Raw genomic sequence first — 14,750 nt, 5'->3', positions numbered from 1 at the left:
TGTGTGTGTGTGTGTGTGTGTGTGTGTGTGTGTGTGTCTGTGTGTGTGTGTGTGTGTGTGTGTGTGTGTGTGTGTATGTATGTATGTATGTATGTATGTATGTGGGTGTGTGTGAATGTCTGTATGTGTGTTTGTATGTACTGTATGTGTGTGTGTGGGGGGGGGGTATGTGTGTGTGCGTGCGTTTCTGTGTGTGTGTCTGTGCGGGTGTGTATGGGGGGGGGGGGGGGTTAGTGCCAGTGGTCTGTAAACATGCTTATACTTTCTGAGAAGGCAGGCATGGACAACCCTTTGAGTGCTATCAGTCATTCCCATGTAGGGTACACCCCATCCTGATAGGCTGAACACTGCTCTTACAGTGGCTGATTACGGGACAGCCCACCCAGGCATCTGATAACTTTCCATGTCTTTTCCATTGCTTCTCAAGAGTTCATCACCCATCTATTGAAACTAGTTGATTGTTTCTGCCCTTCACGTATCTTTTGGTAAAGTATTAAACCCTGACAGGGTTTAGGGTTGTGTTCCCTTTGGGGCTACACATGTATTTGCACTCTATGCACTATTGTAAGATTCTTTGAATTAAAGTGACCCAATGGCACACATATACATCTTCACTTTTGCAACTCTTCTTCCTTTTTTGTGTTTTGTGTCCTTTCTCTGATTAAGTGGTTACTGTCTCATTGAAGATATAAGGCATGCAGGATAGGAGGGCCATACACTGGTGTTGAGAAAGAACCAATGTTGCGTGCATGAATGTTGCTACCCAAATAGGTTTCAGGCCTTAGGGCTGACAGGGAAAGGACCCATGAGACATTTCCAATGCTTTTTAACCTTCATTTTTGTGTTGGAATAACTGTGTCTGAATAATTTGCAATAAAGTATGTTTAAGGTCCGGGTAAGCCTTTTGGCTCGGGAATTATTTTCCTTTTTTTTTGGTCTTTTTGTGAAACATATGGGATTTGAACTGTAAAATATAGAGTAATGTGTGCCCATATTTTTATGATTTTAAGAGAACCCGACGCAACCAAAAGTGCGGCATCATAATATATTACTAAACTACTTCACAACCATTGGTTAGCACGACAGGACTCACATATTACCAGGTGAGCTTCACTCCGACGCAATTGTGAGGCAATCTGACATCTTGACGACTCCCCGTTTACTTGGTTAAGTCGAGCTGCATGCCATTAGGGAGGAGAATTTGAAGGAGTACAGCGTTTGCTCACAGGGTTTTTAATAACAGCCTGACAAGTCAGCGCATGCTGTGGTTTTTGTGTGTGTGTCAAGGCACTGTTCTGTCCCAGTTGGCATGTCTATATACTATAATAGTATATAAAAAAATATATATAAGTGTATATATTTATAGTATATATAAATATTTCCACAGCCATCATCCTGGCCCAGGTCAACAAGGATTGCTCGTCTTGCTTACTATGCCATTTCCCAGCTTTCTATTGTGAATTGCTGACCAGTTGCTGACTGGAGTTTTTATTCCTGGGGCCCACTGGCGTTTGGCTGGCGATTGGCTGGCGATTGCGATGCTAAAGAGCACCAGAGGACTGGACAATGCCAGAGAGATTTACATGTCACTGATGTCATCATCTACAAAGAATGGGATTCTGCCGTCCGTACCAAATATCAGTGTTTACAATGAGGGGCCCTGGTAGGGGACAGGGGGGAAAGTATGGTGTCGCTGTGTGTGTGTGTGTGTGTGTGTGTGTGTGTGTGTGTGTGTGTGTGTGTGTGTGTGTGTGTTACTGCGTGGCATGCTGTGTTTTGTTTGTGCAAGGGCACGTGTGTGTGTGTGTGTGTGCTTGTGTGTGTGTGTTCGTTAGTGTGCACTTTGTCTTGGTTCTGGGTTGTTTTTCTATGTACATTGTACCGTTGCCTTCGAGTTTGGAATGGGTGAGTATGTAAGAGATTGTGGCTTTAGGTTCATTATTGACTTCTACTTCAGATCACGTTGATGAGGGCATTTTTCACTGGCATGAAAACCGGCTAACAATATTGGCGTGGCTATGCTTCTGCTATCACATTTTGAAACTTCTTCAGATTCCTGAGATTGGGAGAGGAAGGTTTGCACTATTGGTGACACGCAGACATGCACACACAAAAACACACCAACACACATAGAGTTTAGTCTCATGTCGTCTCATGAAGTCAGGTTCCAAAGATCTTTCTTGCTAAAAGAAATTCTGACATTTTAGTACATCAATACATTGATTATATTCCACTAGGCTTGAGTGAACTCTCTATAGGTGTCCCAGTCCCCAACACAGTACATATTTACAGTATGAAGGACAACTCTCGATAAGGCTGAGCATTGGAGCTGCCTGTGTGTGTGTGTGTGTGTGTGTGTGTGTGTGTGTGTGTGTGGGTGGGTGGGTGTGTATGTGGGTGTGGGTGTGGGGTGTGTGTTACTCTGGCTGTTGTGGATAAAGGCATTCAGCATTAAGGCAAAGTAAGTGAGATAGAAAGGGAGTAGCAGTCAGTGACTGATCTATTGTTAATGTTTTGTGAATCAAACATGTGGACCATATATACCATGGTTTGAAAGAACATTTACATTATTCCAGAAAAGGGCCAAACCTCTGGGTAAAGGCCTGTTTTGTTGGAAGCATGGTGAAATGTCTATTTGCTGACTCACTCGTCTAAACGGCCTTGCTGTCACAACTAAACCAAAGGTGGTATTTCAAAATACTGGCATGGGGGAACTTTGAGTTGGGCAGCAAAGTGATGTGGATACTGCCACATTCATGCTGGCCGTAGAATCCTACATGTAGGTCAGTACCCCAATGTGCTACTCATAAAATATGTCTGCAAGCCCAAACAAGCCCTGCCATCCACTATTTACAAAATCAACATTGGCTTTTGTATCTTTGTTGGCGCATGAGCATTAACTTGACATCCATCCTTCTAATCCTACATCCCCCCCCCGCTCATTAAAGCACTTCTTCTCTGCATAGGTAGATTGACGAACACAGAGATTGTGACATCCGTCAGCAACACGCAAGCTCTGTGTTCGCCAATCTACTTATCGAGTCTTAAAACAAAATGGCGTCGACGGGCGATCTACTGACGGTATTGTGTGTATAAAATGTAATTTTTAATAAACAATCTGTACACTTACAAAGTTCTCAATGCCTCGTTTTATATGTTAAGACCCTTATTATACTACTAAAGAAGTGTCGGGCTACTTTTAGCCTTTTAAGTGGTTTAAAATAGCGATGTAAGTTTTTACCATAACAAATGCCCCCATCGTTCCAAGTTTACAGCGTTTTGATAGAATCGGCTAAAAACAGCCAACTGAAGAAAGCGTCTATATACAGTTTTTGTGCTCCAAAACGAGCGTTTCAACTCATTATCATACAAAACATATCCAAAATCCATTTTACACCGGAATTACCCTTTAACTTTCAACAATTAAGTGTTTAACAAGACTTTTAACCCATTCAACCCTCTAAATTACACCTTGTTGTAATATTGGGTCCAGACAGGCCTTTGCCTTGGTCCCTGATACCCTACTGTCCATCAGATTATTACTGATGTGTCTGCTTTTTAAGACCCACCTAATAAACAAGGCAGCCTAGCTGTCTCTCTTTTATACAGTCTGTACTGTATAAAATAGATTTATTTATTCAGGACTACACATTATGTAGGCCTAAATATATTTGTTTTTCATTTCCTTTGACAATAAAAAAAACAACAAAGATCCCACGCGTCATTGCTGGCTGTATCCAGACACGGGTCTTCAAGACCACCAAATGTTATTAAAAGATTGCATTAATCAATATGCACAATGATGGCCTTAATCCTGAGTGTGTGTGGATGCAAGGAAGATCCTTTTCATCATATTTCAATAATCAAAACCAATAACCATGATTTGTTGATGTAATATTATAAGTGACAAATTTATATTTTTCTACCAATGTTTGTAAAAGTGTGATTAAAGTGTAAACGGTTGTAAATTAGCTTTTAACTGTGTCTTGAATGTGTCCATAACTGCATTTGCATACATATAAACAGAACATAAAGAACATGTTTCCCCTTGCTGGAGAACTGGCTACATGACATATGGGCTATACTGTTCAGCTCAGTCACAGTAGGCAGCACACACACACACACACACACACACACACACACACACACACACACACACACACACACACACACACACACAGTAGTAGCCACTCAAAAATAATTTCACAAACAAAAAGTCATAAGGTGGAATATGAACTGTAAAATAAATGACGACCACAACACTCAACGCGCACTCAACACAGATGGCAAAAAGTGGAAAACAAAGCGTGTAATTGGAGCTATCGAGCACACGTGCTCTTCCAGTGGCAAACACGTGCTTGTGTGTTGAGTTTTTTTGTGTGTGGGAATGTGCGTTGGTTTTTTTGGTGGATTCTGGGTGGATTCTTACAAACTCGCTCCTCTAGGAGGGCGAGACCAGCGTCACCGTGGCTTCAGCCCTGCTGCGCGTGCCCGTGGTACGTGGCTACTCCCCTTACGTCGTGCGTGCGCGCACCCTTCTATCGCGTGGTGGGGATCATCCATATTGCTACTAGTGGTAGAGATAAGGTTGTAATTTTGAGAGAATACCGGGCGTTTTATATGTTTTAATTTAGCATTGACCACTCTGCGTCTTAGACTGAAGGTTACTTGGTCTAGGGGTGGAGTGGAGAAGCAGCTGATACCAGGCGATTCCACCGAATACTTCATTTTCCTTCCCGAATTGAAGGCGAATTTGGGGGTGTCGTGAGGAAAGGGGGAAATGGCCACTCAGGTGGAGGCTCTATTGCCCAACAACCCTCTTGTCAAGCAAGAGGAGCATGGACATGCGGGCAACATGCTCCACGATGAGGTGTGTTCCGAGGCAGGGGCGAAGCGAAGGAGTACTGACGTTGCGGGGAGCCGCTCCAGGACGGACGACCCGGAGCAGGACACCGCCGACAACGAGGAGACCCCAAAACAGGGGACAGAGGAGAGCCACAGCCAGGGCAAAGACAGCCTGACGTCGGATCAGATGGTTTTTAACAACCAAACGGAGGACTCTTCTAAAGGCAACCCAAAGGAATTTACTGAAGCCCCCCCGCCCAAGGTGAACCCATGGACTAAGAAGATGAATGCGGTAACCGTGGTCAACGTGAACGGACAAGCTCATGGTGTGTATCCTCCTTCTGTGTTTGTGTCTCTCTGGACGGATTATGAGGGTAACTAACGTGTACGTTTTGGTTGGCTGATGACAAACCAGCTGTCGAGGGTCCGTTTTGGGCAAGCGGAGCTCCAGTTGGGAGTAAATGGCTGCACTGGTATGCTTGGTCTCTTGTCTGACGACCGCTGCTTGGTTACCTGGCTATATATAGAAGAAATGTGCTGTTCCCAGTTCTGTCTATAGTGATAACACGAGGAACTGGTGCAAAAGACACGTTGACTAGCGGGCTGTGGGGAACATAACAGATAGAGGCGGCTGCAGTGTGGGACTACTGGGTTGATCCCACCAAACGGTGCTTAAAACTCATCTAATCCAGTTAAACATCTCTATCAACAGCTTCATGCGTTGGATCGACACGTTTTGTTGTGTAGCAGTGGAGCTATTCATGGAGTTTGTTGAAGGTGTCATCATCATAAACGATGGTTTTTTACGTTGTGATTGATGTAGGTAAACCATGGAGCATGGCTGTTTCTACACCCATGCTCCACTGTTGGGAGCCTCACGTTGGTCTGTCTGTCCGCCCAGTGTGAGTCCTGTAAACAGCCCTGCCCGCCCCCCATCCTCGTCTAAACGGGGACAACACTTAGTTTCTCATGTGCGTGTTTTAACATCGGGTTCTGCATGTTGGACTGCCACTCGCTAGTCTGCTGCGGGGTCATCTGATGTCCAGCATTGGATCCGAGGAGGTTCTGGGTGTCTGCCTAGCTACCAGGCTAGCTAACAATAGCTCAAAGTCCTCCTGGGCCTAGTCCCACCGCAAGGCCTCCCTATGAGTGGGCTAGCTTAGCCCTGGGTAATGGACGCTCAACGGTGCTTTTCTCACATTGCACGACGCGTTTACCTTCAGATCGGCTTTATTACAAGGCAATGCTCCTGGAGTCTGAACGATGGTCCTAAAAGGTTTGGGGTGTTAGCATTAAGACGAGCAGCTTATCGGGAGCATCACGTGTTCCTCCACGTGTTCCGGGCAGCATGGGGACAATGGCGCTGGCCTTCAGGCTGCGGGCTTTGATGCGTAACGTGGGAGGTGAACCCTTTTCTTACGAAAATTAGTGGTGCCTTGCGCAGGTCCATTAGAGACTGTTTGGTTAATCTATTCTCAACGCCACATCGATCATTTGAATCGTAATGCATAACAAGCTAGGCTAACTAGCCAACACATCATTCCGTTCAGAACGTCTTATGGCGTGAGTCGAGAATGCTCGCACGGCCAGGTTTGCCATACATGTGGTAAAGGGTAATGTGACACATGTTGGTCTATTGACAGTGATTTGAAACGTGTAGCTGCTTTGCTGTGGACGTGAACATGACGACGTCTCTGTCCCATGATCCCACTTGGCAACGTGGTGCGCTGTAGAGGCGACGTGGTGTTGACTCTCCACGCGTGTGTCCCCCATGCTGTCCGTGTAGCGACCCACCATCCCCCCATTGACGTGCAGCTGTCTGCTGTGTATTGTTGGTGAGCTAGGCCATAATGTGTTGCAAGTTGGCCAAACTAAAAGTTTACTCCTGCCTCGTTGAAGGACAATTTATACAACTTGTATCACTAGGCTGGATAAGATGGCTGGCAGATGCAGTTTATAATGCTTTGGGTCACATAAAAGTGGAGTTTGTTTACCAGGTTATAGTCGATATAAATGTATTAAAAGGTTGTACCATGGCGAACATGTCTGCTAGAATGACCTGATAAGGGAAACTGAACTGATGTTCTTGTCGAAAAATCGATAAAGCATTGTACTGTTGTATTCCATTGTTTGTAAATAAATGCAGTAATGCAAAGCAAGGGTTTTCATATACACGCATCTGTTGAGCTATGTTTCTTAGATCTCTAGCGTCAGCTAAATGAATGTAGTAAGGTACCACTTTTATTGATCTTCTTGGCATTTCAGGTTAAGCATATGAGGTTTCCATTGTTGTTAAATATCCCTTTAAACATGTCACAGATCATGCAACCCATCATGATATTTCAAGTATATCTTCCTAAAACAGCGTTAAGCAGCAGTAGAGTAGATCTGCACGTGTCCTGTACCATATTCGGTGCAAAACCTCAGAACAAGGGCACACACATGTGCCCTTGTGAAGTCAAATAACATGACCTCATTTGTGTAAACATGTGTTTTGTGTCCTTTCAATAAACCCAGAAAATGTTTTCATGTAATGCACTCCACTGAAGAGCAAAACCCTTAAAATGTTTACACATGAACTGCCAAATTTATATCAAGTTAAATTTGTCTATAATCTGAAGGTTCGGCACAACTTTTAAGAGGTTCCTAAAAATATTTTTAGGAACCTCTTAAAGGTCAAACTATATTTGAGGAAATCTGGTATTTCATCAATTTCAAGCTTATTTAAGTGGGTGGTATGGAAGAGTGAGGTTGTCCTGTGAGATGACTTGTCTTTAAGTCCTGGTCAAACAGAACTGGTCTGGAGAGACCAATGTGTTCATTTTGATACGTTATCATTCCTTTAATGGCTGCAGAAACATCCACAAAGGCCCAATGAGTCCCACTTTATTCTAAGGGTCAGTTCCCCCAGTACTAGGAACAATAGAAAGGACTTTCCACAATGGTATTCTTTGAATTAGTACTATTTCTTGGAGCCTTATTGTTTTAATTTGGTATAACGTGAGTTTAAAATAAAAAGTACAGTGTTTCCCCCAGAAAATGTCTTAGTCAAGGAGCGGGGGGGGGGGTAGTATGTTTTCTTTCCTTACGAGAGTTTTCTACTTTGTTAATGCATAATAATTTAAAAAAATAGACAGCCTCTTTGCGATTTGACACACATTTGTTTTTGTATCCTGGTTTACGAGGTGTTGGTCGAAGCAACTGCGTCTCAGACTCCATTGCAGTGCAGCGTGCCATCATGCCTGCCCTGCGAGAAGGTGTTCTCATGTTGGTGGTAGTTGAGCATCCGAGACGCTTGTTTTTGTTGACCATTGTTTGCAAACAACCCATAAGGATTCATTTTGACTATGATGGTGGGTAATTTTGTTGGGCAGTTAATAAGAAATTGTATTTAAATAATTACTAGGACATTTAGCTTTTTGGGGAAAACATTTAAAAATTGAGATGACATGGCTTCCGTTTCATTCCTTCATCTTTTTTTTTGGGGGGGGGGGGGGGGGCTTTGCTACAGCTGTCTGTAGACGAGGTGCCCCTACAAAGTCACCTTTCACAAGATGACAACCATGTGCGCGTTCATGTCTGTGATTCTTAAAATATATATGCCTTTAAATAAATGCCTTGTATAATTCAAATAAAAGTTACTTTTAGCCTAATATAATAAACAGTCGGCTAATTAATATAATACATCTATGAAATCATCAGTGGCCGGTCTCCGTGTGGACTGCAAGCTCTAGTATTTCTGATTATGCTCAGTATTCACACCAGACCAGGGCCATCCACGCAATCCCTGCCTGTTGGGATTCGTGCTCTGAGAATGTGCTGTAGGCGACCGAAGAGCTTTGAGTATATCATTCGAGTATCATTTCTTAAAAATTAGTCATCAGGTGTGTGTGTGTGTGTGTGTGTGTGTGTGTGTGAAATGTAACAATATATTTTTCTAGTTGACTGCATGACCAACAGATCAGGGCATCTTGTCTGGGGATGGCCTGTCATGTACAGTCAAGGTCCACCACAGGTGTGTGAAGGAAACACTTTGCGAGGGAGGGAGCATTGTTTTAGGGTGTTGTTTTTTAATAAACATGTTCTCTTCTGCTCTCTTAACAACTCTCAAATCTTGCCTCCAGCAGCCTCTATAACCTGTTAGAATATAAAGCACATTATATATATATATATTTATTTTTACAATCTGAGTCGATTTATAACAAGTATTGGTCCATTTCCAATTTAAGGTGCAGCCCTACGGTACTTCTTGGCTCTTCATCCTAACGCCCCCTCCCCCTGCCTAGCTGTTCTATTAGGAACCCTGAGGGCTGAATGCTTACTTTAAAAGGTGCTGCATTTACTTATTGACTCATTTGAACTGGTTAATTCCTAAAAGTTTAAACCTGAGAATTGAAACGTGGCCGCTCCTAGATGGGCCGTCTTGGAAAGTTTTGATGAGGAAAGCCAGTGCATAATATTAGGGCTGCAACTAACGATTATTTTAATAATCGATTAATCGGTCGATTATTTTTTCGATTAATCGATGAATCTGATAAAATCTGCTGCATCTTTATTCAGAAACTGAACATTACTTCAAATTCACAGTGCAGACTGAAGTGTAAAAACACCAGATTATTGCTCCAACGTCCCAGAACTATTAAAAGTAATATTAAATGATAAAAAAAAAACATATCTTGGATAAATAACACAAAAAAAACATACAATGTATGATATACATTTATATATATACAGTATATAAGGGATGTCCATGGTTGAGCGGTCAACCGATAAGATCTTTAACCGGTATATAGGCCTACTAACGGTTAAAAATAAATTAAATCATCTTAATTTCTCTCAGGTGACAGGTGATCGTTAATTTTTATTGATATTGATACCATTTTCGAGACTCCTTGAAATAGAACTTGTATTATTGCTTTAATTGCTGATAAGATGATCATAGTTCAAGATAGGATGTTAAATAGGTCATAATTCCATCTTTACTGTCTATTTTATATTGCTGGGAAAACAGGTTTTCGCCAAAATGTCAAATTTCTTATTTTTTTGTTTTGCATTTGAACACATCAATTTTATTAGTGAGCCGACCTGAACAAGTCACGTTTGACACTGTTTGCGACTTTTTTTAAGCTAACTAGCTCTATATCCTGCCGATTTTAACATGGATTTAAAAACTGGATTACTATTTTAAACTGACGGGACTTTCTACAGCGTCCGGTTGTGTGATTACTACCGCTGCTTTGAATGACTGTTGATGCACCCGGTGCCGACTCCGAGCCCGTCTGCAGCAGCAGCAGCTGACCGTTTTTCGTTGAACTAGACGGATACTGAGTTTAAGGAGTTTTTTTAACCCAAACACAGTGAAGGTACAACACTTTTATATAGGACTACAGTCCAGTGTTAAGATATGACAAATACAAGCTGTGGTCGCTCACACTAAAGCTCGCTGTGGGCGTGCCTGAACCATGAACCAACCTGTCGGCGGTTGGCTGTAAACAGTGCCGCGCCTAGAGTGGCGTAATAATCGCGCGACTCAACGAATCGATGAACAAATTCGTTGCCAAAGCTTTTAGTAATCGATTTTTATCGATTTTATCGATTCGCTGTTGCAGCCCTACATAATATTAATAATTAGGGCAGATTATAATAAAAGGCTACAAAATAAATGTCTTTGACATAATGGCCAAGGGAGAAAGTTAAAGATGCATAGTATAGTCCAGGAACAAATATACAGGATAACGGGGATTATCAGCAAGGGCTTGTCCGTTAACCATCTCTACGTTCATAAATTAATTTATTAAATTTGGTAATACATCATTTTCTAAGTCTTTCATTGAATTGCTCCAAAAACATTTAAATACGACACATAAAGCATTATGATGCTTTAATCGACTAACCAATGAGTGGGCTGAAGATATTGCTGTCAGAAGTTTATTTACCGGTTTCGGTCTTCATAAGCCGATGTATCCAGTTGAATTGAGTCTAAGTTGGCTATTGTTTAGGGCAGCCTACAATGTAATTATTGAAAAAAGACGTTCCAACTGCATGAGTTGCTATTCAGATGTGTGAATGAATGCTATGCTGCTGTACATTACGCTTTCAGTTTTGACGCTGGGATGTTCGTGCAGATTGGCACTTTTGTAAACTTGGTGACCCCAGGGGGAACTCTGCCTACCCTGGTTAACGTAGTGCTGTGGCAACGGATAACTCCTTAACCTCCAAGACATGGCTTCTTTCTCTGCTTGATTCTGGGATGTTATCAACTACCCAAAAGTACCTTTTTTCATTTTGGCGGATGTCTGAACTGTAGGTTATGAGTAATTATTTTATTGAATGTTATCAAAACGGTCGGACTAACAGCGCTGCTGGTACACATCCTCCGCAGCTTTGGGAGAGTGGCCTGTACAGGAGATTCTACAGCTGTAGTGTCTTTTATCAGTGTCTTGGCGGCGTATCTGCAGACCCTGATAGGAACATGGGTCTTGTGAAGTTGTGAAGCTCTTTCTACAGGGAGGAGTGTTAGTACGGGCCAAGGGTGTGGGTTGTTGGCATTGGTAGATATTGGTATATTCAAATTGGGACAACACGATTTAAATGGGCACTCAAGGAGTCGCTTTAAACTGTATTGATTGCATCGCTTTAATTGGACATAAGAGTCCTGTGATTTGTGACCACGCCATGCATCTTTTACTTTACCAATTTATTTTTATACCCAAGTCCAGACCTTTAGTGTACGGTTCAGTCCTATAGCTTTACTGATCAATCCATGCCTGAAAGGGGTTAGGCTTGGGCGGTATTGTGGTATACCAGTGTTTTTAGAAATCCACTTGGTTTGACTCAATAAGGTAAAAAATATGGACTCTTCTATTCAACCTTTTTCCAAAATTTTATAATTGCATTTTCAGAGCTTAATAAGGCTAACTATTTCTCAACTCAAGACTGGGTTTTTCATTGGGTCGCACATTTCGTTGCACCCCCTTTTTTTTTTTTTTCAATATTGCCATGGGGTTCTTCACGCATCCTTCATCTGCTCATATTCATTTGAAATTTTTAACTTAATATAAATGTTAATGTTTTTATTGCATGGGTGTTTTATTATTCAGTGGCTCGACATCTCTCTCCACACAAACTACCTCTTGAGCTTTGATGTAAAAAATCCTAACAAAAAAATTATAGGCCGGTAAATAGGTTCTTCAGTTACTCCAGTCCCATCTTTTCCTGGTAAAAAATCAACAATACATGCATGTCTTCTTTCACATTCATGCACATGGTGCACTAGTACATGGTTGGCCAGTACCACTATTACTTTCTCTGGTAAGGAAACCTGGAGAGGATTGTGCGGACGATGTCTGACAAATTCATTCTTCCTTCTTTCAATTAGTGTACTCTACGCTTGTTTTTACCAAATTGATACCAGTGTATTTTTTTTTTTGAATGACCTAAAATTTTCCACAATTTTATGTATGTAGAAAATACCAATGCTAACAGTAATTAAGATACACAGGTTAAACATCCGTTCTGGATATCTCACCCTGTCCAACAGTTGATCTCCACCGTCTTTCTTCCAGAGGTTCTTGCTCTGCAGGTGATGTCACTGGTCACGTGACACCAGTGAGGAGTCCTTTAAGCTGTGTATGTGTGTGTCAGCTGTCTTGGCTAGCAGGCAAGGCTGTTTGCTAGCATGCACTTGTCTGGCTGTCACTTGCTCCATATTTGGTTCTAGTGGATGGGCCTCTCTTCCTTTGCTTTCGCCACTCCTGCTTGGAGGATTTTATGTCAGTCTGCCTGCCTGGAGAACACTCTACAAGGTTGTGCAACAGCACTACTCATTAATACATTAGTTTACGTTGGTGCTGCAATAATCCAGCTCTGAATCACTACCTTTGCTCTTCAAGTTTTGTGTTAAACTAATTAAAAAAAATGGCTTTAAGCATGCCAAACCACTTTGAAAAACAAATGAAAACCATCAACTACCATGTACTTTGAACATGTTATCAAGCCACTTTAAAGGTCTATCTGCTGATTGTTTATCTGTAGGAGAGAGCTGTGGCAAGTTACATTTGTGCGCCCAATGGCTAAAAAGTTGTTTACCCTCAAAGAGCGATCCAACGCTGTCGTTGGGTCCACAAAACTATGACCACCTTATTCCCGATAGCGTGTTAAAACACGACTCTCACTGTCCATCTTTAGATGTTAAAGAAAATAAATGACAAAACCGCCTCTCCTTCTACCTCTGTGGTGGATGCTGTGCCTGTGGCCGCTGCAATGAGGGGCCCATCTGACAGAACTTCAGAGACTTGGATTGTATATTCGTCCAGTGTCTGCTCTGCTGTTCATTTCTGCTTTGCCGTCAATTCTATCCTTCATTGCGTATTTATAGGGAATGTTATGGAGAAATCACCACTCTAACGGAAAATTGTCCAACAGCGTGCCACGTTGTATCCGAATTCATGTTCTGTCAAACAGTGTTATATCGCAGTTAAAGTGCATGCACGTTAAAAAATAACTAGAAAAACGTATTCAATTACTAATTTATTGCTTGATGGAAAATTGAAGAATAATGGTAATTGAAGATGTCAATTAAAGGTCATATTGACTCTGACCCAGTCCTTTCAACATCGGACCCTCTGAAAGTGGGCTAATGGTAAGGGCAAACAAATCGGACGCAGCTGTGGGTGGTGCTCTAAGCTAATGTTAATAGAAGTCCCTGCCCATGCATGTGCACTGCAAGCCACGACTTCTTACTGTCACAACTGGCCAACATGGAGGGGATGTGGGAAACGCAGAGAATACTCCAGCAGTGGCAGGGTGAAGTTTGTTTTGTTTGTTTCAGTCAATGTAAAATTAGAGATTTGTACAGTGACAGTTCGGGATATGCCAGGTTTTAATCCCAGGGCTTGACTATATCTTAAATGTACATAATGTCTGTTGACCCTACAACAGATGTATTCACATGCAGACTGATCCATTTGTCTATGTTGGCAGCCTCTAAATGAGAAGTATATTTACAGCTTTTCTTCGTTGATCGTCTAGTGTGTGATTATAGTTTGTGTCTGGCCTTTGCTGATGGCCACGACCAGTCACTGCTTACTGCGGCCCGTTTCCATTGGCCCATTTAGACCGGGCAGAGTCAAACCATGCCATACTGGTTTGTATTTCCATCACGCCCACGTTTTGCAGTGTCGTTCACAAGATGACCCATGTTAATGCTTGATTTGTTTTAATTGTTGTGTTGCTATAACTATACAAGTTGATTGAAAAGGTTAAGGAAGGCAGATAGTCTTTCAGATTTGTCTTGGTCTAAAGACTGGTCTTTGGACAATATTTCACACTGAATCGCTGATATTGATATTCAACGTGTTTTCTCCTAATATCAAGGAGCTACTCTGGCCCTCTGGAAACGTGTAAAACATTGACCATCGTGTAAACAAGACTTATTTGAATTAAATCATTGTGGATATCATTGCTTGTTCAGTCTGTTTGTCTGAAACAACCCAAACATCTAAAATGTGTCTCAAACAAATGAATCAAATGTCACAGTAGGCTATAACAAAACTCCCCGGGCTACAATGTGCGTTTGTGTCGATGGACATGACAAAGGTGTCATCAGGGAAAAATATATCTTGTTGTAATGGAGATGTGTATTCCCGCTACGCTCGGCTGTCCAGTGAAGAGTAAAGCCAGGCCAGTGTAGAATAATGGAAAAAGGCCCTTACTGGTGTAAGGTCCTATCTGACCTGGTAGTACTGTGTAGTGGGGGGTCACTGGACACAGTCTGGAGAGAAAGCTCCTGTTCCCAGCAGCTGTCCCATCTACTCTGACGACCCCGCTGAAAAGCCGCTCACAGCTGGACCCGCGCATGGCTCTTCCCTGCTTGGGACACGTTGCTGTACTTATCTCTATCAGAG

General features: G+C 42.2%; 1 protein-coding gene across 2 annotated transcripts in view; it reads left to right on the top strand.

Moving 5' to 3' along the window:
* Positions 1-4,634: 4,634 nt before the first annotated feature.
* Positions 4,635-14,750, top strand: part of larp1 (La ribonucleoprotein 1, translational regulator) — a 49,861-nt gene continuing 39,745 nt past the window's right edge. For both annotated transcript variants that reach the window (XM_079737962.1, XM_079737961.1), the window contains exon 1: positions 4,635-5,171. In XM_079737962.1, the coding sequence (XP_079594088.1) occupies positions 4,781-5,171 (391 nt within the window). In that variant the 5' untranslated portion in view covers positions 4,635-4,780. The remainder of the gene's footprint in view (positions 5,172-14,750) is intronic.

Source organism: Pollachius pollachius (assembly GCF_949987615.1).
Source record: "Pollachius pollachius genome assembly, chromosome: 6".
In the NCBI taxonomy this organism is placed as follows: Eukaryota; Metazoa; Chordata; class Actinopteri; order Gadiformes; family Gadidae; genus Pollachius; species Pollachius pollachius.
This window is presented reverse-complemented; position numbering and strand designations above follow the sequence as displayed.